General features: G+C 45.5%; 3 protein-coding genes across 5 annotated transcripts; 2 read left to right on the plus strand and 1 right to left on the minus strand.

Moving 5' to 3' along the window:
• The first annotated feature begins 6,413 nt into the window (after window positions 1-6,413).
• On the plus strand, window positions 6,414-16,144 carry mat2b (methionine adenosyltransferase II, beta). Of its 2 annotated transcripts, none has more exons than XM_047043258.1 (7): window positions 6,414-6,561; window positions 8,025-8,219; window positions 8,422-8,536; window positions 8,976-9,131; window positions 14,382-14,575; window positions 14,759-14,872; window positions 15,004-16,144. In XM_047043258.1, exons 1-7 carry the CDS (start codon window positions 6,532-6,534, stop codon window positions 15,178-15,180), a joined length of 981 nt encoding a protein of 326 aa, XP_046899214.1. In that variant the 5' UTR covers window positions 6,414-6,531; the 3' UTR covers window positions 15,181-16,144. The 2 variants fall into 2 exon arrangements, with proteins under 2 accessions (XP_046899214.1, XP_046899213.1); XM_047043257.1 differs by lacking the exon at window positions 6,414-6,561 and adding an exon at window positions 6,790-6,983.
• A 338-nt stretch (window positions 16,145-16,482) lies between these two features.
• LOC124482703 (cysteine-rich and transmembrane domain-containing protein 1-like) lies at window positions 16,483-19,233 on the plus strand. Of its 2 annotated transcripts, none has more exons than XM_047043171.1 (3): window positions 16,483-16,931; window positions 17,873-18,200; window positions 18,585-19,233. In XM_047043171.1, the coding sequence occupies exons 2-3, from the start codon at window positions 17,873-17,875 to the stop codon at window positions 18,698-18,700; spliced, it is 444 nt and encodes a 147-aa protein (XP_046899127.1). In that variant the 5' UTR covers window positions 16,483-16,931; the 3' UTR covers window positions 18,701-19,233. The 2 variants fall into 2 exon arrangements, with proteins under 2 accessions (XP_046899127.1, XP_046899128.1); XM_047043172.1 differs by lacking the exon at window positions 16,483-16,931 and adding an exon at window positions 17,299-17,475.
• Window positions 19,234-22,629: 3,396 nt separating this feature from the next.
• On the minus strand, window positions 22,630-24,325 carry LOC124482526 (teneurin-2-like). The gene is made up of 4 exons (XM_047042881.1): window positions 23,962-24,325; window positions 23,518-23,645; window positions 22,813-23,370; window positions 22,630-22,698 (listed from the first exon to the last, which is right to left on the minus strand). The coding sequence occupies exons 1-4, from the start codon at window positions 24,323-24,325 to the stop codon at window positions 22,630-22,632; spliced, it is 1,119 nt and encodes a 372-aa protein (XP_046898837.1).
• Between the last annotated feature and the right edge of the window lie 824 nt (window positions 24,326-25,149).

A 25,149-nucleotide genomic window follows, 5' to 3' on the forward strand; every position in this document is an offset into this window, starting at 1 on the left:
TTCTATTTTCCTCCTAAGTTGGTTGGCATTATACACTTTGGCAATATTGTGACCTCTGACTTACATTAGTGACAGGTTTCCTAGTCGCACCTTACAAATAACTAACTTATGACTCGGCAGGCATAAGAAAACATTATAATGACAGTTCATGAGCTTAATATAGCAAGGTATAGATCAAACATTGTTTATTATATTCAGAACATTTCAAACTGTATACGGGAGTACAACGCTACTTAAGAATGATTTGCTGGACCTGATGTTAGTTTCCTCCAGTAAAACAATGATTCTTATTGAGGGACTTGTTGCTCTTGTTGGTTAGTTGTAACTGATTTAACTTCTTGTACTCGCTGTGAATTAAATTTTTGTTGCTTGCTTTCCTACAGGTACACTCTTGCACTTTTGAGGTTCATGTTGTTTAATTGTAACTTGTTTAATTACATGCTCTCATGTGACACTGAAAATCCAGAATTAAACCTGAAGTTACCTCACAAACCCTAAATCTGGCTTCGTAGTATGGACCCCACGTCTGGGGAGAAGTTGTTTCTTCCTGAATCAAATCCCTGTTTGTGTATGCACTGCTGTTCTGACACTACTTAGTGTTCGAGGCGTCTGGCGGTGGGCGTGTTGGACCGAATTCTCACTCCCCCGCAGAATCCCACTCCCCTACGCGTGGATGCGCACTGCCTTCCTAGCGTATTGCTAGCGTATTGCTAGATGTAGTCTGACGAACCGAGGCATTTAATTCATGTTTCATCAAAATCTAAGTTATTTAGCCTTTGTGGTATGTGCTCTACCCGGTGAGCCTCTTACGATTGCTTTAAGAATATTCAGGTGTATTGTTACTTGTCTGTGTGGAATTATCGTTAGGTTACATTGTCATAGATTAGCGGGGCACTCATCATTGAAACCAGGACAGGAAATGAACAAGTATTTTCTGCTTAATAATCATAGTTACGAATTCCACATGCTGGCTTACTGAACTCTAACTGATAGGAGAGACACAACATCAGGATTGGTACTCTAAACTGTCACTCAACCCTCCCCCTGACCTATTCTGGAAGAGGTGGACCCTCTGGCCTATTCAATAGAAACGCAGGAGCAGAGAGAGGAAGAAAGTTTGGCAGAGTGGGACTTCTGTTCTAACAAACCAATCCCTGTCTGTTTCTGAGAACTAAAGTCCAGCAGCAGGATGTATCACATCACCTGACTCCTGGATGGCTTGTCCCTCTCCTCTCTAGTTATCTAGAAAACTGCTCCTCTATAGTTATCTACAATACTGCCTCTCTCTAGTTATCTACAATAAAACCCCTCTCTAGTTATATAGAATACAACCCCTCTCTAGTTATATAGAAAACGGCCCCTCGCTAGTTATATAGAATATCTCTCCTCTCTAGTAAACAGTATACTGCTAGTTTTCCAGTATTCTAGTTATCTAGAATACTGCTCCTCTCCAGTTATAATAGTCAATGATCCACTAGGTATCAGAAAAAACTTGGTGCATCAAATCTGTGAACCAACCCCAGACCCTAAATCTGCTACACAGACCTTACCTTAATGACTGCTATATATTAAGTTATATAATTCTGACTTCCAGTCATACCACATGTACAATGTTTATGTGAACCCCATGGCTTGATTCAGAGAGCTGGTTGTTACACAACCTCTAGTGGCCCCTCAGTACTTTGCCTGTCCATTACTGTCTGTGTAAATATCCCTGTCTGTGTATATAATTCTGTCTGTGTATGTATGTCTGTCTGTGTATTTATTCCTGTCTGTGTATATATCCATGTCCGTGTCTGTCTATATATTCATGACTGTGTATTGTGGCAACCAAGAGACGTGGACAGGGGCGAACAGCACAGCACCACGCAAAAGCACGGTTGTTGTACTAAATAGCAGACTATTATTAAAATAAACGACCAAAAAAACACAAAAGAAATGTGGTTCTTCCTCGGTTGAGGGAACGGTCTGGACTGGTCCGGCTGAGCTGTTTGGATCCCCACTCCTCGCTGAAAAACCACACACAGTAGGAGTTGGTTAGACTAAGGCCGTCAGCATATGTTGGGGTCCAGCTCCTACTCGCGTCTAGCGATATCCATCCTCCGGCAGGGCTAGCCCGCCTTTTATGGTGTGGCCACTGGCCACCCTCCAATTCACTTATGAGCCACACCTGGGCAGCTCGTTGTCTCCCTTGGGAGCGGCACCTGGACATACATGCCTCCGATCACCTGACCCAGGGCTTTCCGGTGACGCGGTCTATGGTGATGCACCCCTGGGTTGCCTCAGTATATGTCCATGTCTATGTATACATCCATGTCTGTGTATATATCCCTGTCTGTGGATATATCCATGTCTGTGTCTGTGTATATACCTGATGATCCAAGATGGCACCGCAGGTTTTCTGTCACTTACTCACGCATAAAGTATTGAGCGTTACATTAACGCTCCTCTGGCACATAGCCTTACTGCACTCTTTTACTTCATATTTTGTTTTATATTTTATAGTACTGTTAGTGTTTTGCTGTAAATTTGTTTAATTTCTTACTTTTATATATATTTAAGGATCACTTTAATATTTTTAAGATTCTGTATGCACCTGCCCACCAAAGTAAATTCCTTGTCGTAGAAACTACTATTAAACGTTATTCTGATTCTGGTCTGTAACTCTGTCTGTGGATATACCCGCCTGTGCCTGTGGTTATAGCTGTGACATTGTCTGTGGTTATAGCTGTCTGTGATGTGTCTGTGGATATACCTGTCTGTGACGGTGCCTGTGGTTATAGATTTCTGTGACTGTGTTTGTGGATATACCTGTAACTCTGTTTGTGGTGGGCCTGTGATATTTTCCCAGGTGACAGGGTTGTTGTTGAATGTTGATGTCTTGCAGCTAACCTTAGCTGTGAGAGACCAGTTGGCCTCTTGTTCCCGCGTAGAGAAGGTCCGTATTGAGTTGTCTGTCGTTCATCTGCCAAACATGGCCCAGAAGAGAGTACACCCTGGGAAGCTGTGGTCTGTCCCGGGCGTCTGTGTGGGAATCTTGTCCCTACTGGTGATGCCCAACAGGCCTCAGGCAGCAGTGTTGGGAAAGTTCACTTTCTACATGAACTAGTTCAGTTCATACTTCACAACTATCAAAATTAACTAGTTTAGTTCATAATTCTAAATTTTTTATCCAAGTTCACAGGTCCCAAAAATTAACTAGTTCAGTTCCTTGTTTTTTCAACGTGTTATGGGCTATAATTTTTCTAAATGATTTCCACAGCCGATGTAGAACCACAGACGCTGCGGCGGTGCGACTATAGAGTTAGGGTGCGACACGACACTGGTGGCTGCCGTTGCCAGATTGAAATCTCTATCTGTCTGCAATACCGCTCTCGGCCTCTACGCAACTTCGGCGCTCTCACACTTGCCAGGAATGGACAGTAGATTAAAGCACACGGGGCGATTAACTGGTTGGGCAACCCTGCATACAGGACTGTCAACGGTGTGTTTTTCTCCTGGAAGTCTAGAAATCTGGCACCTTATTGAACGAAATTAAAAAAGAGTGAACATGCCGTTCACAGACTCCAGAATGAACGCGTTCACAGTGTCGTTCATCAGGCACTAATACAGTACGTTCAGTTCACGTTCACCAAAATTATGAACGAGTTAATGAACTTTCGTTCAATGAACGTGTTCAGGCACAACACTGTCAGGCAGCACAGGAGGAATCTCCCCCCGAGCCTGATCCGCTCTTGATGTGGAGTCCAGCATCATTTCCATACATGATTATGTACAGCTGAGAGTTGGCCATTGTTCCAGACTCTTGCTGTCTGTTTCCCAAAAGTAGAGGCTGTTTCTCCGATGCAGCTACTATCTCCCCACACTACTGACTCCCCACACTACTGACCTCCCTGCACTACTGACTCCCCACACTACCGACTCCCCACACTACTGACCTCCCTACACTACTGACTCCCCACACTTTTGACTCCCCACACTACTGAACTCCCTACTGAATCCACACATTACAGACTCCCTACATTACTGACTCCCCACACTACTGACTCCCCACACCACTGACTTCCCACTACTGATCTCTACACTTCTGACTTCCCACACTACTGACTCCCCACACTACTGACCTCCCTACACTACTGACTCCCCACAATACTGACTCCCCACACTACTGACCTCCCTACACTACTGACTCCGCACACTACTGACTCCCTACACTACTGACTCCCCACACTACTGACCCTCTACACCACTGACTTCAGTAGTGTAGGGAGTCATCTACCTGCTGTCAGCTCTCACGGTCTCACACCCAGCTCAGTTGACACACACAGCCTTTTGATATCGTCTTATCAGACATGCCAAAAGATGTTTCATTCAGTTTTATTCTAACTGTAAACATTTAGGCCCAGTTTCCCTGACATGGATGAAGCCTGGTCCTAAAGTAAGAGACTAATTCAATGAAGATCTCCCAGTTTTTAGTCTAGGACTAGGCTTCCCAGGTAAAAAGTTATATACTTTATTCATTGTATTAGAAATGTACTTTTAAAAAGTGTACTTCAAAATATATGTAAATATGTTCAACTTCAATTGACTAAAAATTAATATACGAATTCTGCAATACTCTAAGTGGTACTTATTAAATGTGTACTTTTTTATGTTTGAGTATAATTACAGTGGGAGTCAGATGGCAGAGCCGTTAGGGAATCGGGCTAGTAATCTGAAGGTTGCCAGTTTGATTCCCGGGCCATGCAAAATGGTTGTGTCCTTGGGCAAGGCACTTCACCCTACTTTCCTCAGGAAATGTCCCTGTACTTACTGTAAGTCGCTCTGGATAAAACTGTCTACTAAATGTAAATGAACAGTACCCTTTAAACTGGTTCAATTCATGCTGTACTTCAATGTACTTAGATTAAGTACACTAAATTACAGAGGTAATTTAGTGTACTTTTGAAATGTATTTATTATACCCAGGAAATGTATGCTGAAGTACATTTAATTTAAGTATAGTTCCATGCTAACACATGAGCAATGTACTAAAAGTGTGCTATTTTAATTGACCAACTATACACAAGTTATACTAATGGTATATTATTAGTGCTACAAATGACACATTTAAATCAACTTCACCCTACTATTTTGAGACAACATTAAGTTACACTTCAATATACTTATTAACATTTTACTGATGCTGTACTTTTTATTTTTTTTACTTGTGAATGTTTAATTCTAAATGTATTTTAGATAACAGTACACTTATTTATAAGAAAATACAAAGTATATTTACAATGTATTTTTTATGCTCTTATAAAGTATATTTACAGTGTACCATTCATGCACTTATAAAGTTCTATGATTGTATTTAAGTATGTTTTAAGTAGCACTAATGATATATCATTAGCATATTGGTGTTACGTCCCTGGTTCTTCATTCTGTGTCTTCACTCCCTCCCGTTAACTTGACTCACCAGTGGCTCATTCCCACATCAGCACCACAGCATTTAAATCCCGGACTGTCATCCACTCATCAGCAGTTTGTTGAATCACAACCTCACGTTCGTGATCTTGGCTCTTGTATTCCTAGTTTCCTGTTACGTGTGTACTAACGCTTGTCACCATCTGCCTGCTGTTCAACGCTCCCTAACATCTGTTTCTCTGATACCGGTACCCATCAACCAGAAGACACTACCTTAACCACCCTCTTTCTCACCAATAAAAGGGGCTTCAGCCCATGATCAGACGTGTGTGCGTGTTGTGTGTTTGGGTCTCACAGTTATACATATAAATTAGTACATCGAAAGTAGTATGGAACTATGTACAAAGTATACTTGGATTAAGTGTACTTCAGCATACTTTTCCCCCTGAGTAATTATATTGGAATAACATTTACAATGTTTTTTTTTTTACACGTTTGATGAAATTATTAATACATTTCTTATAAATGTATTTACAGTAATATGAAAACCCTCTGGAAATATACTTTAAATCGTAGAAAAGTATATTTTTATAAAGTGAAGCATTAGTAAAAAAAAAACTACTTTATTATATTCAGGTGCTTCTAATGGTGTCTCCAAATAGTACAGTCAAGTATATTTAAGTGTATTTAAGTTTGTCATTAGTAAAAGGCTACTAATGATATATGATTAGTATATTAAGTACATTGTTAGAACAGCGACAATAGTACACTTTAGTATAATAGGTATACTTAAATTAAGTGTGCTTCAGCATACCATTTTTTTTACCTGCGTTTATCCATGTCTTGCAAACCGGGCCATAAAGCTCTTGATTGATCGAAGCGTTCTGGTTCATCATAGCTTGGGCACTGGCGCCATCTAGTGGCAATGTTTTATAGGTTTGAAGTAGCTCAGTAAGGCAACAACCTCCCCTTTAAGAATGTATCTTGTTGATTTGCCGGACAAATATTCAAATAAAGTCTCTTTCAGAATTAGCTGGCTAGTTGCCCCTGGTGGTTATTGTGGTGGTCAGCAAACTAACAGACAATTGTATTTATTTTAACGTTAGTTAATTCCTAAAGAGGATGCCAGGATTTGACTATGGCGATTATGAGGTAAGATATCTAGCTTGTCAAATTAGATAATGTAATTCATTGAGTCTGTACGAAGTCCATTGAAGTAGTAGCCTAAGTCTTCTGATTCTTGCCGCATATCGTTCGGGAATGAGATGGCATTATATATGTATTTTGGAAACTAAGATGGTAGACATTTGTGTTCTCCTAGTGCATGATTTAGCTTTGATCCAATTAATTAGCGCTGTAACGATGTTTCATTGTGCGACAATTGTGCATGCTGTACGGCAAGGCTGCAGGAACCATCTGCTAATGAAGAACAAACAGAAGTTGCGCATCTAGATCGACAGTTGCAGGGACAGAATGAGCATATTCGACGCATAATCTACATTGACGTAGAAATGACCTATAGGGAAAAAGAATTTAAAATCAATTTCACCCCAGGACACGTGGAGCTGGTGGAGGTAACTTAAGGAACTTAAGGAACGAGACATTTTCAATGACTGAAAACATCATTTGCTAGACATTTAGCGACTAACAATTTAAGTAAATACACAATATAAGTAAATTCGAGTATAGTTGGATGACTAACACCTGTAATGTGTATAGTTAATGTGTATTTGGACGATAACTAGTTGAGTACCTTTGCTGTAAGCGGTTTAGGCTCGCGTTATCGACACCCATTTTGTCTTTGGTCGTTATCACGTATATGCCCGACCGCCGTGTTTAAAATACGATTATAACAATGTGATTGACGCAGATGTTGCATATTGAACAAAATGATTCATGGAACACGTTAAAAAAGTAGCGCAATGCATGTAGACGACAGAATACTTGTGTTTCCTAACCTCTTTGCGTTGGTAGGATTACATTTAGCACGTATGATGGTAGGATTACATAACTAACTACAGTTCTTACATTGACCTGGATTTGACAGGTGTGTGTTGGGATGAATGCACGCCACAAGGCATGCAGTGTTGCTGGAATCGGTTGAAGATGGTGTTCAATCATCTAACATGGTCTACTCGTCATTTTCTGATGTGGCTGTTGTGAATTTCCGGTCAGGAGGAGGAGACTTCCGAGAAGGAAGTGATCAGAATGAGGAGGAACTGAATTTGTTGATGGGGAACAGAATATGAAATGATAAGGGGACAATAACCTTGTCCAACTTTACTGCAAGTTTCTCTTCTCAGCTTTCAGTACCCCAGACCCTCCCCTTGATAGATGTATTGATCGACAGGTTCATAGAGTGATCTACATTTGTTAATTTAGCAGATGCTTTTATCAAAAGTGACATACAATATGTGCAAATAGAAAAGAGCAGAAGATCACGGATCACAGGTGCATAGTTCTAACCTTATTTCACTGGTCAGAGTCTAGGAACAGTCTATACAAGGCAGTGTTCAAAATATAATCTCAGCTACCAGGCATGGTGGAACAGTAATCAACTGATCTACAGAGTGAGAGATGAATTGATTGCCAGGTATGTTGGGCTGTTCCCCCAGGAGGATGTGTCCATCCCCAACCGGCGTGTTCTGGTGACAGGCGCCACAGGCCTGCTGGGCCGGGCCGTGTATAGAGAGTTCCAGAAGAATGCGTGGCAGGCGCTGGGCTGTGGCTACAACCGCGCCCTTCCTCGCTTCCTCCGATGCAACCTGCTGGACGAGGACGCCGTCAGGACCGTCATACTGGACTTTCAGGTGGGGGTGCAGGCATGTCTAGGGAGCCATGTACTGGATCTGTGGCAGATCTGCTGTCTCTCCCCAGCCTGATGTGATGTCTCTCCCCAGTCTGATGTGATGGGTCTCTCCCCAGCTTGATGTGATGGGTCTCTCTCCCCTAGTCTGATGTGATGGGTCTCCCCCCCATCACAGTCTGATGTGATAGTTCTCTCTCCCTCAGCCTGATGTGATAGTTCACTGTGCAGCGGAGCGGCGACCAGACGTGGTGGAGAGACACACGGAGGCGGCAATCAACCTCAATGTCCACGCCACGGGGAACTTGGCCAAGGAAGCAGGTGACTCACTCGGGTGAAGACAGGGAGATGTTACAGTGATACACTCTGGTGAAGACAGGGAGATGTTACAGGTACACTCTGGTGAAGACAGGGAGATGTTACAGGTACACTCTGGTGAAGACAGGGAGATGTACAGGTACCCTGGTGAAGACAGGGAGATGTTACAGGTACACTCTGGTGAAGACAGGGAGATGTTACAGGTACAGTCTGGTGAAGACAGGGAGATGTTACAGGTACACTCTGGTGAAGACAGGGAGATGTTGCAGGTACACTGGTGAAGATGGAGATGTTGCAGGTACAAGCTCCAAGGTTACTACAACTACATTTAGTGGTAGTTGTGTGTTTTACAGTAAGACTGACTCAAAATGTGAAATGCTGTCTATGGGAACTGTGCAAGTTTGCGTCAATACTTAGTGTGTATGTGTGTGTGCGTGAATAGCATCCAACCAGGGCATCTTCCTGATCTACATCAGCACAGACTATGTGTTTGATGGGAGGAACCCCCCCTACGGAGAGAACGACACCCCTAACCCTCTCAACCTGTACGGCAGGTCCAAGCTGGAGGGAGAGAGGGAGGTTCTCCGACACAACCCAGGTAACACACACACACACACCTGTACCTACCTGTACCCAGGCAGGGCTCTATGCTAACTTTTTTTTGCTGGAGCACATGTGACCCCAAGTGAAAAACTTTAGGGGCACAAACCAAAATGTAGGGGCACAGTCAGTTTCTGTTCTTAAAAACTTTAAACATTGCATCATTATTAGACTATTGAACGAATTACACAAAATTGACTGGAAATGGGAGAGGTTACTTATTAATTCAATAATATTCATTTATTACTTTTTTCTATTCATTGTAACATTGTGTCAACCGGAATGGCATGGCCAAGCATTGTAGCATGGGAGTCTATATTTTTTTCTCCCAGCTGACAGTTTTCAACACATTAACAGGCATCAAAATTTCCGTGGAGGGCGCCTCTGTACTGATCCGATTGAGGTCCTCTGTGGTGGATGGATTCAAACTTCTCATTAATGGGAAATGTAGATTTTATGTTGTATTTGCGCCGGTTTTCATGTAAGGTCGCAACTGCACTCTTGGTTTTCAGCATGGCTTGCTGTAGGACAGAAGGGAACTCAGCAAGCTCCCTGCTAATGCATGCAAATTCTGTGCCTGATGTGATGCTAGTTACGGTGCGTTCACACTGCAGCGGAGCGGGCAGCGCGTCGGCTTTGAATTCATTTTCAATGAAACCAGGCGTTGACGCTCGCGTAGGGCATTGTGGGAAGGCGAGTGAGGAGCGTTAAACGCTGGCGTTGGCTAATTGACCCATCGCTAAGCCCCCCTTAGTTACTGTTGCTAACTCGTACAAGCTATCGCAGCTGAAAAGAGTTTTAGCCGTCAAAAGGGACTTCATAATGCAATGAATGGAGGGATACGTACATAATTTAAAGTAGACAAGGTGGATGACAAACTTAAATTGGAGGCGAGTCAGATGGCTGAGCGGTGAGGGAGTCGGGCTAGTAATCAGAAGCCACATGATGTTGGGGGGAAGTCACATGTGACTTCACCCTACTTGCTCTCTAGCTAGAGGAAACGAATCGTTCGTTTCCTCTAGCTAGAGAGCCTATGCAGGTCACGTGAAAAATGATCCAAAGACTCATAGAAAGACCGAGTCGGGAAATGAACGAATCGTTCGTTTCCTCTAGCTACCAGTGCAGAGCCTATGCAGGTCACGTGAAAAAAATGATCCAAAGACTCGTAGAAAGACTGAGTTGGCAAATGAACGAATCACTCGTTGAGAGGACTCGTTACTCCCGAGTCCTTATAAGGATTCGTTCAAAATGAACGAATCGTTCACGAACGACACCACTTATTTGGAATAGACCAACCGTCCTGTGGGAAAGGGGGGCCGGTGTTGTCGCCTAACTGGTTAACACGCTAACTGGTTCCCCTGCTGTGCGTTCACGTATCAGTGTTCCTCCATCACCAGATTCGTCACAAATTCAAAAACATATTACTAGCGATTTTCAATTCGGATCGCATATTTCCTGCTGCGAATATGAAAGTATAGGCTACGTGCGCACTACATTACATCCATTCACAACAAAATAAATGGAGACAAAATAAAACATTTGCAGGCTCGCATGAAGTGGGATTCGATCGCCCTAGAGCAGAAACACATTTACACGAAAGTCCATTGCTTTACACTGCGATCTATTCTGGCTAATGAAAAATGGCTCAATCGTTACGTATTTATTTACTACGTTTGTCTTCAGGTAACAGTGTCAACGGTAACAAGTTGTTTCAGAAAAAGCCAAAACAAAATGTTGCCTGAAGTCCATCGTAGTTGATACATTTGTGACTGAATACTTCAAACTCTCATCTGCTTCAGTAGCTCGCGGTGTAATGCAAAGGACTTCAATGATGGATGTTTTTTGCTTGTGGGATCGAATCCCACTCGAATCTTTTATTTTATTAGCTTCCATTTATTTTGTTGTGGTAAATGGCTGTAATGTAGTGCTCGCTACATATACAACTATGAAATGAATTGATTTCAAAATATACAGCAAAGAAACTCAGCCATACACAAAATCGCATAGGAAACGATCAGACACATGTAGGCTATTTTGATCGTATTGTCTGGGTTAGCAGCGACGTTCTTATTATGAATTTTTAATATGTGGTGCCAGAAGGAGCTGTTATATCGTGGAAAATACGACTATTGCCTCGAAACAACCCCAAATACGTGATTAGTAGCCTACATCCGATAGTTTCTATGGGAACCAGTTGTTTTAGAAGAAGCCAAAACAAGATGTTACCTGAAGGCAAACGTAGTACATAAATACGTTAACAATTTAGCTATTTTTTCATGAGCCAGAATAGCTCGGACGGAATAAAGCGATGGACTTTTGTAAACGTGTTTTTGCTCTAGTGCGATCGAATCCCACTTCATGCGAGCCTGTAAAAGTTTTATTTGTCTCCATTTATTTTGTTGTGAATGGATGTAATGTAGTGCGCACGTAGCCTATACTTTCATACTTTCATATTCGCCGCAGCAAATATGAGATCTGACTTGAAAATCGCCAGTAATATGTTTGTGTTTGTGAATTTGTGACCAATCTGGTGATGAAGGAAGACTGATACTTGAACGCACAGCTGGGGAACCAGTTAGCGTGGTAACCAGCTAGGCACTTTCAGGACCGCAGTTTCAGGTCCGCAGTTCTAGAACCCTCGATTTTTTTCTGACAGCGCCACCTACTGAATTGGATAACCATGGACCGGAACAAGATAATCAATATTTTCCTGCAGTAGTGAATGTAGGTTACGGCTCGACATTAAATTATAAAAAGGAGGGAGTAATGTAGACTAGCTTGTTTCATAACGAGATGGACGACAATCGGAGTGTAATTAGTACATTTGAATCACGTGGTTATGTATAAAACGATTCTGGTGTCTTGAATTGGACAATAAAGTTAACGGTAGCTAGCTAACTTCAACTTTGCCATCAAAAGTCCTTCAAAATGTTTCTCTCAAGAGTAGTTGATGGGGTCCTTGAACCGCAGTCCTGAAACTGCGGTCCTGAAACTGCAGCTCTCCGGCTCTGCAGGTTCATACTATTGGCTGATTTTTCTGACTGTCTGTCCGTCATTTTATGGATACCCCTTGTCTGTGATTGGTCCGTATTAAGAACCGCTTGCATCAGGGTCGGGGTTGCCGTGACCAACCTAGCTAGCATGGCAGTGCAGCGCTACCTACTCTTCTGGCAGTGAATTGTTTTCAGCACCCACAGCCTTTGGAGTAGGCTACTATAAATTCAACAAATCCGTCTGACTCCGTCCGTCCGTTCGTAACGGAGTCGGAGTAATATTAATCGGCCTTTAAACGGCCTTTACCCTAGGGACACACTGGCAGCGATCTGCTGCGAAGCGCCTGGAAGCGCCGCCTTTTTTTTTCGGCTCCCATGTTATCAAATGAGACCGACCACACTGGCTGCGAAGCGCCTGCGATTGCATGCGATCTGCAGCGATCGTTTCGGCAGCTGATCGAATTTTTTGCAAGGCGTCTGAGAAAACGGCTGCAGGATGATAAAATACACCATATTAGGTGATATATTTGAATAAAAAACCATGTTAAGATTTAACTACATTAGTTGTAGATTACGGTAAACATTTGTAAAGTGGTAGACTTTATAATTATTTTTGTAATACTTTGGAGGCCTACGTACAATATTCACTCTGTAAAACCCAACTACACAATGTTGGTAACGAACGGCCTTTCCATGTGGTTAGCCTGATAAAAACAAATGAAAATAAACGGATTGATCTGTTAAGATAGCATACCCTTAGTTGTTTTGTTTGTTTTAGAGAAACGAGTTGTCACGCGTTGCACACAACACACGCGTGCAGTCTCTTTTTAGTCTAGTCAAGTCTCAGTAGACTAAAAGTCTGTGCATTTGTCTTATGTAGTCATCAGAATCAGAAAGGGTTTTAACGCCATGAAAGTTTGCACAGACTTTGGCAGGAGGGTGCATACATTCAACATATAGGAGTAAATCTTAAATAAGTGGTGTAGTTATAAAACACGTCTAACTATACTATACAAAAGGTGCAAAATATAATTAACTAATACTAAGGGGACAGGTATGTACAATAAAATTAATATAAAGTCAGATGGCTGAGCGGTTAGGGAATTGGGCTATTAATCAGAAGGTTGCTGGTTCGATTCCTGGCCGTGAAAAATAGCATTTTGTCCTTGGGCAAGGCACATTACACTACTTGTCTTGGGGGGGAATGTCCCTGTACTTTTACTGTAAGTTGCCCTGGATAAGAGTGACTGCTTAATGACTAAATGTAAATTTGGGGAGTGGCTGGAACAGTGTGTCCAGGGTGGGAGTCGGCAGCCACAATCTTCCTTGCTCGCTCCAGGGTCCTCGAGGGTATGCAGATTACAGCCAATCACCTTTTCAGCAGTGCGTATGATACGCTGCAGTCTACTCTTGTCCTTGGCAGTGGCATAATTATCCATGACTATTTTTGTCTAGTTTTAGTCAATGAAAACTGATGACATTTAGTCAAGTTTTATTCAATGACAATTTTATTTTAGTCTCTTTTTAATCAAAACAGAAGTAGTCTAAGCAGTGGTCTTGGGAGGCATGTTAATGCCAATAGCGTACCATGTGTTTAAATGTATGTATTGGTCTAGAATAAGGTATTCAAAGTCATGTTGTTGATGCCAAATTCAGTTCAGTGTGATTGCTATGTGAATAACAAAAGTAGCTACAGTATTTGGCGAACATGGGATGCTTAGTACACATAGTCAGGTAGAAACTAAGAACCCACTTTACACTCTCTCACACAAACAAATACACACACACACAATACACGTCACACATGTTAACCCACTTTACACTCTCACAAACAAATATACACACACGCTAGTCACACACGTTTGTCTCAGTCTTTTTTAACTCCAGTGGCTAATGTTTAAACTAACGTCTAAAGCTAACGTTAAAATGAGACACATTAACCACAGCCTCATGAGTTGGCTAATAATAATAACGCGACTAAACAAGATGAAATAACGTTATAACATTTCATCTCGTCTCGTTTTGGTCAACGAAAATGAAGACATTTTAGCATTGTTTTTATTGTGTAAATCACATTTAGTCTCGTTTTTATTCGTCAACAATATTTCATTATACATTTAGTTATAGTCATCGTCACATGACCAGCATATGTTGCGTCTCATCTCATTTGTCACGTGATAAAGGTTTGTTGACAGTTCGTTTAGTCCAAATTTTTGTTGACGAAAACAACACTAGTGATCACCCCACCCCCCCAGACGCTGCAATCCTGCGTGTGCCCATCTTGTTTGGGGAGGTGGAGCGCGTGGACGAGAGTGCTGTGACGGTGCTGTGGGACAAGGTCCAGGAGGGGGCGGAGAGCTGCACCCTGGACCACTGCCAGCAGCGCTACCCCACATATGTTAACGACGTGGCCCGCGTCTGCAGAAACATGGCCGAGAGGAGGATGCAGGTGTGTGTGTGTGTGGAGGTGTGTGTTGGGTTTGGAGCATAGGAGAATGATGCCATCCATTGAAATGAAAAAAACAATAATATATTTGTGCTGAACTGTTGTGTAGTCCTATTCTGTTGTGTTGTGGCCTTGGTCTTGGTCTAAATCCGTTCTGTCCTATTCTGTTGTCATGTTCTTCCCCAGGACCCGTCCATACGAGGGATCTTCCACTACTCAGCCAAGGAACAGATGACCAAGTATGAGATGGCGTGTTCCATCGCTGAGGCCTTCATCCTGCCAAGTGGACACCTCATCCCGGTGGGTTCACATGACACGTTGTCACACAGTCTGACACTTCCCTTTGCCTCCCAACTCAACCTAACTTTCTTCTTTCTTCCTTCCCCTCCGTCATTTCTCTCCTCCCCCCCCCCCCCCCCCCTCCTCTCCAGCTAACAGAGCAGCCTGCAGGTTCGGGGGCCCAGAGGCCCCAGAATGCTCAGCTGGATTGCTCTCGTCTGGAGCTATTAGGCCTCAGCACCGAGCCCCACCCCTTCAAGATGGCCGTCCGAGACTGCCTCTGGCCTTTCCTGTACGACAAGCGCTGGAGGCAGACTGTCTTCCACTGATCACGCCCCCTGAACCCAACCAAGCACCCCACACCAGTGACCACGCCCCCTGATCCCAGCCATGCCACACACCCCATACCAGTGAACACACCCCTGATCGTACCTAACCACACCCACACCACTGACCTAGCTGTAAAAACAACATACAAATACACCTGTGTTCTGAACATCACATTCCATGTCATCTGGAATAATCTGTGTCGTGTCACCTACTAGACCATCTTCTGGAAGATGGCGAGTTAATTGTTTTGTCTTGGTGGCTTCTGTGTGCAAAAATTGTTATTGCTTGCCACATCAACTTCTGGTTATTTCCTTCTAACATTCCCCTGTTCTGCTGTTTCAGTGGTAAGATTAGTAGTCCAGTAGTCTGATTGCTATGACAGTGAGTGAGGTTGCCATGACAGCAAAATTGCATCATTTAATTTCAGTCCGGAACATGTAAACTTCATTTGACCTCTTTTTCTCTGGACTGTGTCCACAGAGGAGGGAATTCCCATTTATTTCTGTCTGAAATGATTGTGTAAGAAATTGAATTTGATTGTGATAAAAGTAATTAATAAGATAAATATTTTTTCCTGGTATTTCAATTACTCTACTACTGAAAGCACAGGAAAATTTGTTTATAGGTTAGGTAGGCCTATGTGTGCTCATTTGGGAACTTAAACCTTTTATGCATATGAAAGATAAATTAAGAAGCACCTAATTCAACAATTTACATAAATTATCCAGAATTAAAACCTGCACTATAGGCCTATAGAGACTGTTGTAAAGTATTTTTTTTGATTATCTGTTTTACCTAGTTACTTTTGTGAAAATCAATGAAAGTATTGCTGGCATAACAATGTTGGACATGTTAATCAGTGACTGTAAAGTTAGAAGAAGATTGAATGCCGTAAACTAGTCTGCAACTGCACTTTGCAACTGCACTTAAATAAAACCTCTGGTCTCCTATCCCTCTGGAAAACTTTGAAACATTTTATGTGATTCCTCATGTGACATTGTGATGTTGTAGTAACTCAACTTTATTACTAAGAACGTGTTGTAGCGACGGAAAACCTTCCAATGAAGTTAATGCTGCTGCTGATCTGCATTAGTTATTCTTTGTCTACGTCCTACAGACCGGGAAATGATCTGGAACGCTGCGTTATTTTGTTACAAAACATACATTTTTACAAAACATTGCGTTTTTCCTCACGCAAAGATAGGCATTTAACCTTAAAAAGGGATTTAACCACTAATTATGAAACGATTAACAATAACATCAATCTGCTTACATATGGTTTAATCATTCGTGAAGGATGAGGGCGTGAGGTAGGCTAACGGGAGTCAGAGGGCCACGAGGTGCACATTTAAAACAGTCAGGTGACAGAACCACGGCGTCCAGTACATTCACTTCGGTTTTCTCTTCCGTTGAGTTGAGCTAGTCCTCATTATCGTTTGTTTAATTAAAAGATAAACTTAACTGTTACTGTAGACCAGTAGGCTGAGCTATAATTTACACCTGACCGGTTGAAACGGAAAGAGCAGCGGAAGAAACTTCTTTCCCACCGCCGCGGATCAGCTGTCTCTCCGTCGTCGAGTTACCGATCAGCAAGTTACGGCAACGGAACTCCCCTGAGCGACTGGGATTAGAAACGCAGTCAGTCAGCTGTCCATGGAAATTTTTATATAATTCAAATCAAGAAGAGTAAAAAAGGTTGTCTTCAGTCGGAACGAGGGGACACCCCAATTCACTTTTCCAGCCCCAAAAGGTAAATTGTGATTTATTTATTTAATGCATTAGGCCTATGTAGTTTTCCAAACAACTAAACTAAGTTGTTTCCAACCTATCGGCCGTGTAGGCTATGTGTTTGGTTTTGTGTGGTGTTTTAACAATTGGGAAATGGGGTTAAAGTAATAGGCAATCTCCATCCATAATGATAAATTCTAATTTATGGCAGTGAACATGAGAACCAGATGCCATTGGAGAGCTACTGAAACGCTAAATTACCAGCGGAGCCGCTGTTGTAATTTTACACATGTTCCATGTAGCCTATGTTCTCTGCCAACGGTCAAATTAGAAGCAGGAATGTGTTCTGTTCATTCTCCTCTCTCTCTTGTCCTTTCTCACACATACACTCAGTGTTGGTCACAAGGCAGAGCAGGCAGTCTCTGTCTTGGCTTCTACAAGGCGTCCATTCAGACCGTTTGCAGCCGTCAGCACAGGCGCTCAGACGCTCTGTACAGCTTATACACATCCAGCCCAACGACTCCTAGTGACAATAAACCATACAGATTCACTCCTGAACGACTGTGGTGAGCAGATAGAAGATTCCGTCAAGCTCCAGTAGTTATCTCTGTCACCAGATGGAGTAATTCCATTTAAAGGCCTGGTTGTGACCAGTGTTCCAGTCTCATGGTGTTTCTGACACACGACAGATGATGGACACTGTGCCTTGACTCATCACATTTATGTCAGCTGTCTGTCTGTATGCCTGCTTGCCTGTCTGTCTGCATATCTCTGGTGCCTGGAACAATATGTTGATGCAAGACTCCTGACGGTGACTCCATGAATGAGAGAGAGAGAGAAGAGGGCCAGAGAAAGAGGGAGTGAAGGATGCAAACAAAATATTTACCTGCCTGTTTTATAAATGAAGGCTGAGAAATTCCCCCTTGTTTCAACTACTCTTCCTCCACATCTCTCCCTCCCCAGATGAACTACGAGCAGCCCCCCCCCTACGGGGGTGTGCCGCCCCCCACCGCCCCGGGCTACCCTGGCCCCATGGCCCCAGCCTACCAAACCCAGCCAGGGTACCCAGACCCAGCCTACGCCCCCCAGCCACAGGCCTACCCCACCCAGGGATACCAGACCCAGGCCTATCCAGCTGGCTCCTTTCCCCCCGGGCCCCCAGAAGTCTACCAGGCCCAGCCGGGGTACCAGGGGTACCAGGTGCCCCCCCCAGGGCCCCCCCACCCCCAGTACGGCTGGCAGGATGGCCCCCCTGGGGCTCCCATGTACGGAGACCCTGCTAAGAACACAGGTGAGCAGGATGCTGGAGGATGAACGAATGAACAGATGCGAAGAGAGATGGCGAAAAAAGAGAGATGGAGTATTAGGAATAAAAAAGACAGGGTAGAGAGAGGGAGAGGAGGGAGGGCAGAGAGAGGAACAGGTAGAGGGAGGGGATAGTTGAGCCAGGGGCTGGGGAGACAAACAAATGAGAGGACAAGATGTACTGAAGAGAATAAATTAGAGGGGAGGAGAGAGGAGAGAGATGGAGTGATAGAAGTAAACAGGAAAGAGGGCAGCAGAGAGAGAGAGAGAGCAGGAGCCAGGGAAGAGAGAGGAGAGGAGGAAGAGAGGAGTACCAGATGTGTGAGGTAGGAAGCGGAAGAATATTCCTGTCCTCCTTTGTGTTCCCCAGTGTACGTGGTGGAGGACAGGCGGTCAGAGGGAAGAGGAGGAGGAGGAGGGGAGGCGTGTCTCACCGCCTGCTGGACAGCCCTCTGCTGCTGCTGTCTCTGGGATATGATGACCTGAGATACCACGACCCCTGACCCCCAACAAGACCCTACCATGACCCCTGAAACCTGACCCCCACCAAGACCCCAAGATTTTACCATGACCCCTGACCTGACCCCCACCAAGACCCTAGACTCTTATCATGAACCCTGGCCCCTACCATGACCCCTGAACCTAGACTTGATCCACGAACCATCACCCTTGAACCCTGACACCATCATGATGCACCATCATGCACCTTGAGGAGTTTACGAGATGGATTTCCTCAGTGGTCCATGAACCTGACCCCTGACTCCAACCCTCAACAAGCCATCCGTTCTCAAGTGTCCGTTCTTTCCTTTTTATTGTGATTCACATAGAGACCTGTTGACCTGTCAGCCCTGTTGAACATGTGAGATCTTACATGCGATAAGGTTAACAAATTGTCCATCTAGATATTAACACCTCATATTGATGTATTTCTGTTTTCATGTTAGAAGTGTGTTTGAATTATAATGGTTTGAGATGTTTTATGGTTTTCTGCCGGTAATAAAAAACATTGTTTCTCCCTCCATGGAATCTAGTTTACAGTTGTAAGTATAGAGAACTTAACAGTACATAGGCATGTTAAAAGAGTGGGGTCAGTACTAACAGTGTATTAGGCATATCAGTTAGACTGGGAGGTTTGTGCTGAGTTTGTCCAACAGCTAATTTTGGTCTGTAAATTCTGCCCCCCTCTTCCTCTCCCTCAGAGCCTTACACATGAGGGGCCCAGGGAGGGGGGGGGGGGGGGGTAGAGAAGGGCGGATAGGGGAGTTAAATGTAGGAGTTCGGGTGTTTGGTGGTGGGAGGGCCCGGTTTCTATTTCTGAAAGGTCAGATGTGTGTAGCAGCAGCAGATCTACTAGTGGGAAACAGCTGCTGTTCTACCATACCGACAACCAGGCTCTGCTAACACAAGTTTGGACAGACAGACAGACAGACAGGTAGACAAACACACAGGTAGACAGAGACAAGCCCTGCCAACACACAGGTAGACAGTTAGGTCCTGTAGACACAGGTTCTGCTAACACAGGTCCTGCTCACACACAGGTAGGCAGACAGCAAGACATGTCTGTCTGTCTACCTGTCTAACACAGGTAGAGACAGGTAGACAGAAATACAGGTCCTGCTAAGAACAGAGGTAGAAAGAGACCTGTGCTGCTAGAACAGGTAGACAGGAACCTTTTTCCTCTCCACCTCCTCTCCCTTTTTCTACTGACACCAGATAAACACATGCTAATATGTTCCTCCAGTCCTGGACCTTGTTATCCAGGCTGGTTCAAGGTCCTAGGTGGGTACAGTTCTGTGTTAGAACATTTAACTGCAGATCAAGAGGTTGTACGTTCAAATTTCCCTCTGTACGTCTCTTTGGATAAAAGCTAAATGAACACATTATGAATATATTATTACCCTGCCTCACTTCACACCTCCCCGAGGAACAGGTGTCATAGCTGCCCAGCCTGCCGTGTGTCTACAGGGGTTGGAGGTCAGAGATGTCGCTAGCAGATGCTAATTACGCTAGTAAAAATAAACCTGGCTGCCATGACGACCGAGTGCATTTATCACAGCTGGGATCCGCTGAGCAGAGAGGACAGCACCTCTCACAGTCTCTCAAGCCCACCCGCAACACGATCACCACTTGTTTAGGTCAAAATAACAATAACAATTATTCCCATTAGCTACATAGGTGGTTCGGTTTCATATTTCAGCTGCAGGGGGGAGGGAGAGAGTAGAGGTTATGATAGAGTAGAGGGCAGGGTGAGAGTAGAGGGCAGGAGGAGAGAGTATAGGGCAGGAGGAGAGAGGGCAGGAGGAGAGAGTAGAGGGCAAAAGAGGAGAGACTAGAGGGCAGAAGAGGAGAGAGGGCAGGAGGAGAGAGTAGATGGCAAACAAGAGTAGAGGGCAGAAGAGGAGAGAGGGCAGGAGGAGAGAGGGCAGGGGGAGAGTGTAGAGGGCAAAAGAGTAGAGGGCAGAAGAGGAGAGAGGGCAGAAGAGGAGAGAGGGCAGGGGGAGAGAGTAGAGGGCAAAAGAGTAGAGGGCAGAAGAGGAGAGAGGGCAGGAGGAGAGAGGGAGGGGGAGAGTGTAGAGGGCAAAAGAGAGTAGAGGACAGGAGAGGAGAGAGGGCAGGAGGAGAGAGGGCAGGGGGAGAGAGTAGAGGGCAAAAGAGTAGAGGGCAGAAGAGGAGAGAGGGCAGGAGAAGAGAGGGCAGGGGAGAGAGTAGAGAGGCAGAAGAGAGTAGAGGGCAGAGGAGGTGAGAGGGCAGGAGGAGATAGTAGAGGGCCAAAGAGAGTAGAGGGCAGAAGAAGAGAGAAAGCAGGGTGAGAGAGTAGAGGACAGGGGGAGAGAGAATAGGGCAGGACGAGAGGAGAGAGTAGAGGGCAGGAGGAGAGAGTAGAAGGCAGGAAGAGAGAGTAGAGGGCAGGAAAAGAAGAGAGAGGGCAGGAGGAGAGAAGAGAGGGAAGGGGGAGAGAGTAGAGGGCAAGAGGAGAGAGGAGAGTGCAGAAAGAGAAGAGAGGGCAGGGGGAGAGAGAGCAGGAAGAGAGAGGAAAGAGTAGAGGGCAGGAGGAGAAAGGAGAGAATAAAGGGCAGGAGGAGAGAGGAGGGCATGGGCAGAGAGGAGAGAGTAGAGGGCAGAGAGGAGAGAGGAGAGGGCAAAAGAGGAGAGGGCAAGCGGAGAGAGTAGAGGGCAAGGGGGAGAGTATCGGGAGGAGGAAAGAGTGGAGGGAGGAGGAAAGCGTAGAGGGCAGAAGAGGAGAGAGGGCAGTGGAAAAAAAACACAACCAGAGCATCATGGAAAAAAGGTTTATTCAGAATAAATTTCCCACAAAGTCCTCTTCACCCTAGACTGAAGAATTGTCATGACAACAGTAGGTATCATCATCATTATCATAATGTACATATGGATGCATGGACCGACCGAGGACACTGGACAGACTTTTTACACAGATGAGCAGTTACACTCATACACCACTAGAGGGAGCAAGAGGATCAAACAACGTCCCCTTCACAAGGTGATGAATGAGTGAAGAACGAGTGGACAGTTGCGGGTGCCTGATTACAGACGCCCTGGGACCACACAGGTCACACAGGAGAAAGGTTGAATCTTTTGAGAAAATTGGACAGTGTTTTACATTTGTAGACAGTGCTTCATGTTTCTGAGTTATGTATGGTGAAGGTTGAAGCCCACATTAGAACTTGGTCTTGAAAGGACCAGGAAATATATAAACAAAATGAAAGCACGACTTACATTGGTTTTACATTGGTTTTCAATACCTGTACAGTAAATTAAAGTTAATAAAAAAAACATTGAGATCACTTTTAGAAGAGAGTGTTTTACAAAAAGAAAAGTCGTCTTATATACAAACTGTTCATGATTGTCGTTTAGTGCAAACTAAGAGAACAACTACAATAACCTTGGAGTCCATTCATTCGTTTTTTTCTTCCTTCTAATTAGTCAGAGTTTTTAGGAGTCTTCTGCAGGAACATTATGTACATACTATCCCCACCTTCGCCCACCTGGACAGACACCAGCAGGTCTCCAAAGGAGTTCTAGAACCTTCCAAGGTTCTTTCTGAAGTCATTTGGATTTGAAGGGGAGGGGGCCGCCAAGTTTAAGTTAGGAGGGTGGGTGGCACTTACCTTCACCGTTTTCCAGAATAATCCCTCCAGAACAAAACAGAAAAAACGAGTGAAAAATGATTTGGAAATTTTGATGAAACATCATCGTCATATAGTTATTAGTAAATTCAGTCAGAGGAATCCCCCCCCCCCCCCCAAAGAGTTTCCATCTGTCAGGATAGTCGTCCAACATTACATCACGTCTCTGACACGCTCAGCCCTCCCAGGATCCCCTATTCCCCTACAGGTGTCCCAGTGCTGAGCCCAGAGCCAGCCAGGCCTCAGGGGGTGCTGTGGGCCCTGGCCCTGTTACCTCCTGCCCATCTCGTTCTGCCTGAGGAACTGGATGTTGCTGCTGCTGTCTGCCAGCTCAGGGTACTGTTCCACCGGCAGGATGTAGTAGCCATCGTACCCCGGCACCCTGCCTGTGGCTAGCAGCTGCTGCCTCTCCCCCTCCTCCCACAACCTCCCCCCCTCCCTCCCCTCCCGTGCCTGCGTCTGCTCCCTCCCCCATGCCCCCGCCAGCGCCCTCTGGTGGGCAGCCTCCAGGAGGCGTGCACGCTCCTTCTCCAGCACCTCCCCTGCCAGCCCATAACGCACGCTTAGTGACATGGCCGGCGTGTGGATCTCCACGGTGACGCCACGTCGGGAGCGGCCGCTCACCGTCACGTTGACGCCATTGTCCAGCGTCTTGCGGCCGCCGCTCAGCCCCAGCGCTTGCAAGTCTCCCTCTGACGCGCCCAACTTCACCAAATGGTGGCAGTCACGTCCATCCAGTGTGTAGTGTAGCCCTTGCAGGTAGAGGGCGCCGTTGAGCACCTGCGCCAGCTTGCGGCCGTCCTCCCCCGCCAGTGCCGACACAGCCGCATTCACGTGACCCTCTCGGATGGCCAGCTGCTGGCCCTGCCCTATGATGGCGGGGGCCCGGGAGCCGAAGCTGAACCCAGGCTTGTCTCTGCCGGAGGAGAGCTGCTTCTCCAGAACACGGCCCTCCAACGCCATGAAGGCCTGGTTGAGACGCTCTGCAGCATACTGGACCCCCGTCTGGGCCTGCACACACACACACAAACACACACACACCACCCGGGTCAAGACGAGTGTGGGACGTGTGTGTTGTGTGTATGTGTGGTGTGTGTGTATGAGTGTGTGGTGTATGTGTGCATGTGTGTGTATGTGGTGTGCGTGTGTGTGACCTACCTGTATGGTCTCATGCTGGGTGGCCAGCAGCTCGTAGGGAGGGTCGGAGAAGTAGAGCGGTTGCCGTGGGAACCCTGGGATGATGTTGCTCAGCTGAAACCCGAACATCACCAGCCAGCTCTTCACATCTGCAACACACAAACACACACACAAAATCATGTACATTAACTATGCACAGACAAGCTATGTGATGATGATATGCAATATTGCTTTTTGCTTTATATGCTTTATGTGCTTTTCATTTCAACATTTGATAATGTTGATTTGCTGTTTAAACCAGCTCATGTAACTGACAGAGCAGTTAACGGGAAAAGGCTGGCACAACAGGAAACAGGAAGAGCTACGAAAAAGGAAACAAAAAGAGCTGCGAAACAGTAGTGCTGGGAAACAGGAAAAAGGGAAACAGGAAACAGGAAGTGCTGTGAAACAGGAAACAGAACATACCCGTGACGTAGCTGTGCATGTCCGCTGGGTCACTGAGCGGGTTTTTGTTCTTAAACATGTACAGGTTGAAGGGGGCAGGGTCTCGGCCAACCTTGGGCAGAAGGGCGTGGTCGGGGGCGGTCCAGCGGCCCGCCAGCACATCGTAGTCCCGGTGGGAGAAGTGGACCAGCTTGGTGAGTGGGTCGTACAGGCCGCCATGGAAACCGATGACCAGGGGGAAGTCCGGGTTGGAATCGTGGAACAGCTCCCCGTATGCCGTGTACTGCAGCTGCTTTACCATCTGGCCGTTACTGCTGAAGATGGCGAGCGGCGTGCCCGTGTTGTCTGAGGCGATATAGTACTCCTCGCCACCCGTCACCTCCATGGCAAACAGGTGACCCTGGAGGGGGGGGGGGGGTGAGTGTGTTAGTTTATACATCTGGATGGGTGGATGGAGAGAGAGAGGGAGAGAGAGAGAGAAATGAAGATAAATAACCAACCAGCTAACCAGCCAGCCACTTGTTTAGGTCAAAATAACAATAACAATTATTCCCATTAGCTACATAGGTGGTTCGGTTTCATATTTCAGCTGCAGGGGGGAGGGAGAGAGTAGAGGTTATGATAGAGTAGAGGGCAGGGTGAGAGTAGAGGGCAGGAGGATAGAGTATAGGGCAGGAGGAGAGAGGGCAGGAGGAGAGAGTAGAGGGCAAAAGAGGAGAGACTAGAGGGCAGAAGAGGAGAGAGGGCAGGAGGAGAGAGTAGATGGCAAACAAGAGTAGAGGGCAGAAGAGGAGAGAGGGCAGGAGGAGAGAGGGCAGGGGGAGAGTGTAGAGGGCAAAAGAGTAGAGGGCAGAAGAGGAGAGAGGGCAGAAGAGGAGAGAGGGCAGGGGGAGAGAGTAGAGGGCAAAAGAGTAGAGGGCAGAAGAGGAGAGAGGGCAGGAGGAGAGAGGGAGGGGGAGAGTGTAGAGGGCAAAAGAGAGTAGAGGACAGGAGAGGAGAGAGGGCAGGAGGAGAGAGGGCAGGGGGAGAGAGTAGAGGGCAAAAGAGTAGAGGGCAGAAGAGGAGAGAGGGCAGGAGAAGAGAGGGCAGGGGAGAGAGTAGAGAGGCAGAAGAGAGTAGAGGGCAGAGGAGGTGAGAGGGCAGGAGGAGATAGTAGAGGGCCAAAGAGAGTAGAGGGCAGAAGAAGAGAGAAAGCAGGGTGAGAGAGTA

The sequence above is a fragment of the Hypomesus transpacificus genome, chromosome 20 (genome assembly GCF_021917145.1).
Source record: "Hypomesus transpacificus isolate Combined female chromosome 20, fHypTra1, whole genome shotgun sequence".
Classification (NCBI taxonomy): Eukaryota; Metazoa; Chordata; class Actinopteri; order Osmeriformes; family Osmeridae; genus Hypomesus; species Hypomesus transpacificus.

Excerpts from the sequence above, each read along its gene's own strand:
- mat2b (XM_047043257.1), top strand. The coding sequence starts at position 6,921 with ATGACCTATAGGGAAAAAGAATTTAAAATCAATTTCACCCCAGGACAC. Across the intron at positions 8,220-8,421 it reads CCGTCATACTGGACTTTCAG|CCTGATGTGATAGTTCACTG; the intron begins GTGGGGGTGCAG and ends TCTCTCCCTCAG. Across the intron at positions 8,537-8,975 it reads GAACTTGGCCAAGGAAGCAG|CATCCAACCAGGGCATCTTC; the intron begins GTGACTCACTCG and ends GTGCGTGAATAG.
- LOC124482703 (XM_047043171.1), top strand. The coding sequence starts at position 17,873 with ATGAACTACGAGCAGCCCCCCCCCTACGGGGGTGTGCCGCCCCCCACC. Across the intron at positions 18,201-18,584 it reads AGACCCTGCTAAGAACACAG|TGTACGTGGTGGAGGACAGG; the intron begins GTGAGCAGGATG and ends TGTGTTCCCCAG.
- LOC124482526 (XM_047042881.1), bottom strand. The coding sequence starts at position 24,325 with ATGGAGGTGACGGGTGGCGAGGAGTACTATATCGCCTCAGACAACACG. Across the intron at positions 23,371-23,517 it reads CCCAGCATGAGACCATACAG|GCCCAGACGGGGGTCCAGTA; the intron begins GTAGGTCACACA and ends GTGTGTGTGCAG. Across the intron at positions 22,699-22,812 it reads GGGGGAGGGAGCAGACGCAG|TACCCTGAGCTGGCAGACAG; the intron begins GCACGGGAGGGG and ends CCGGTGGAACAG.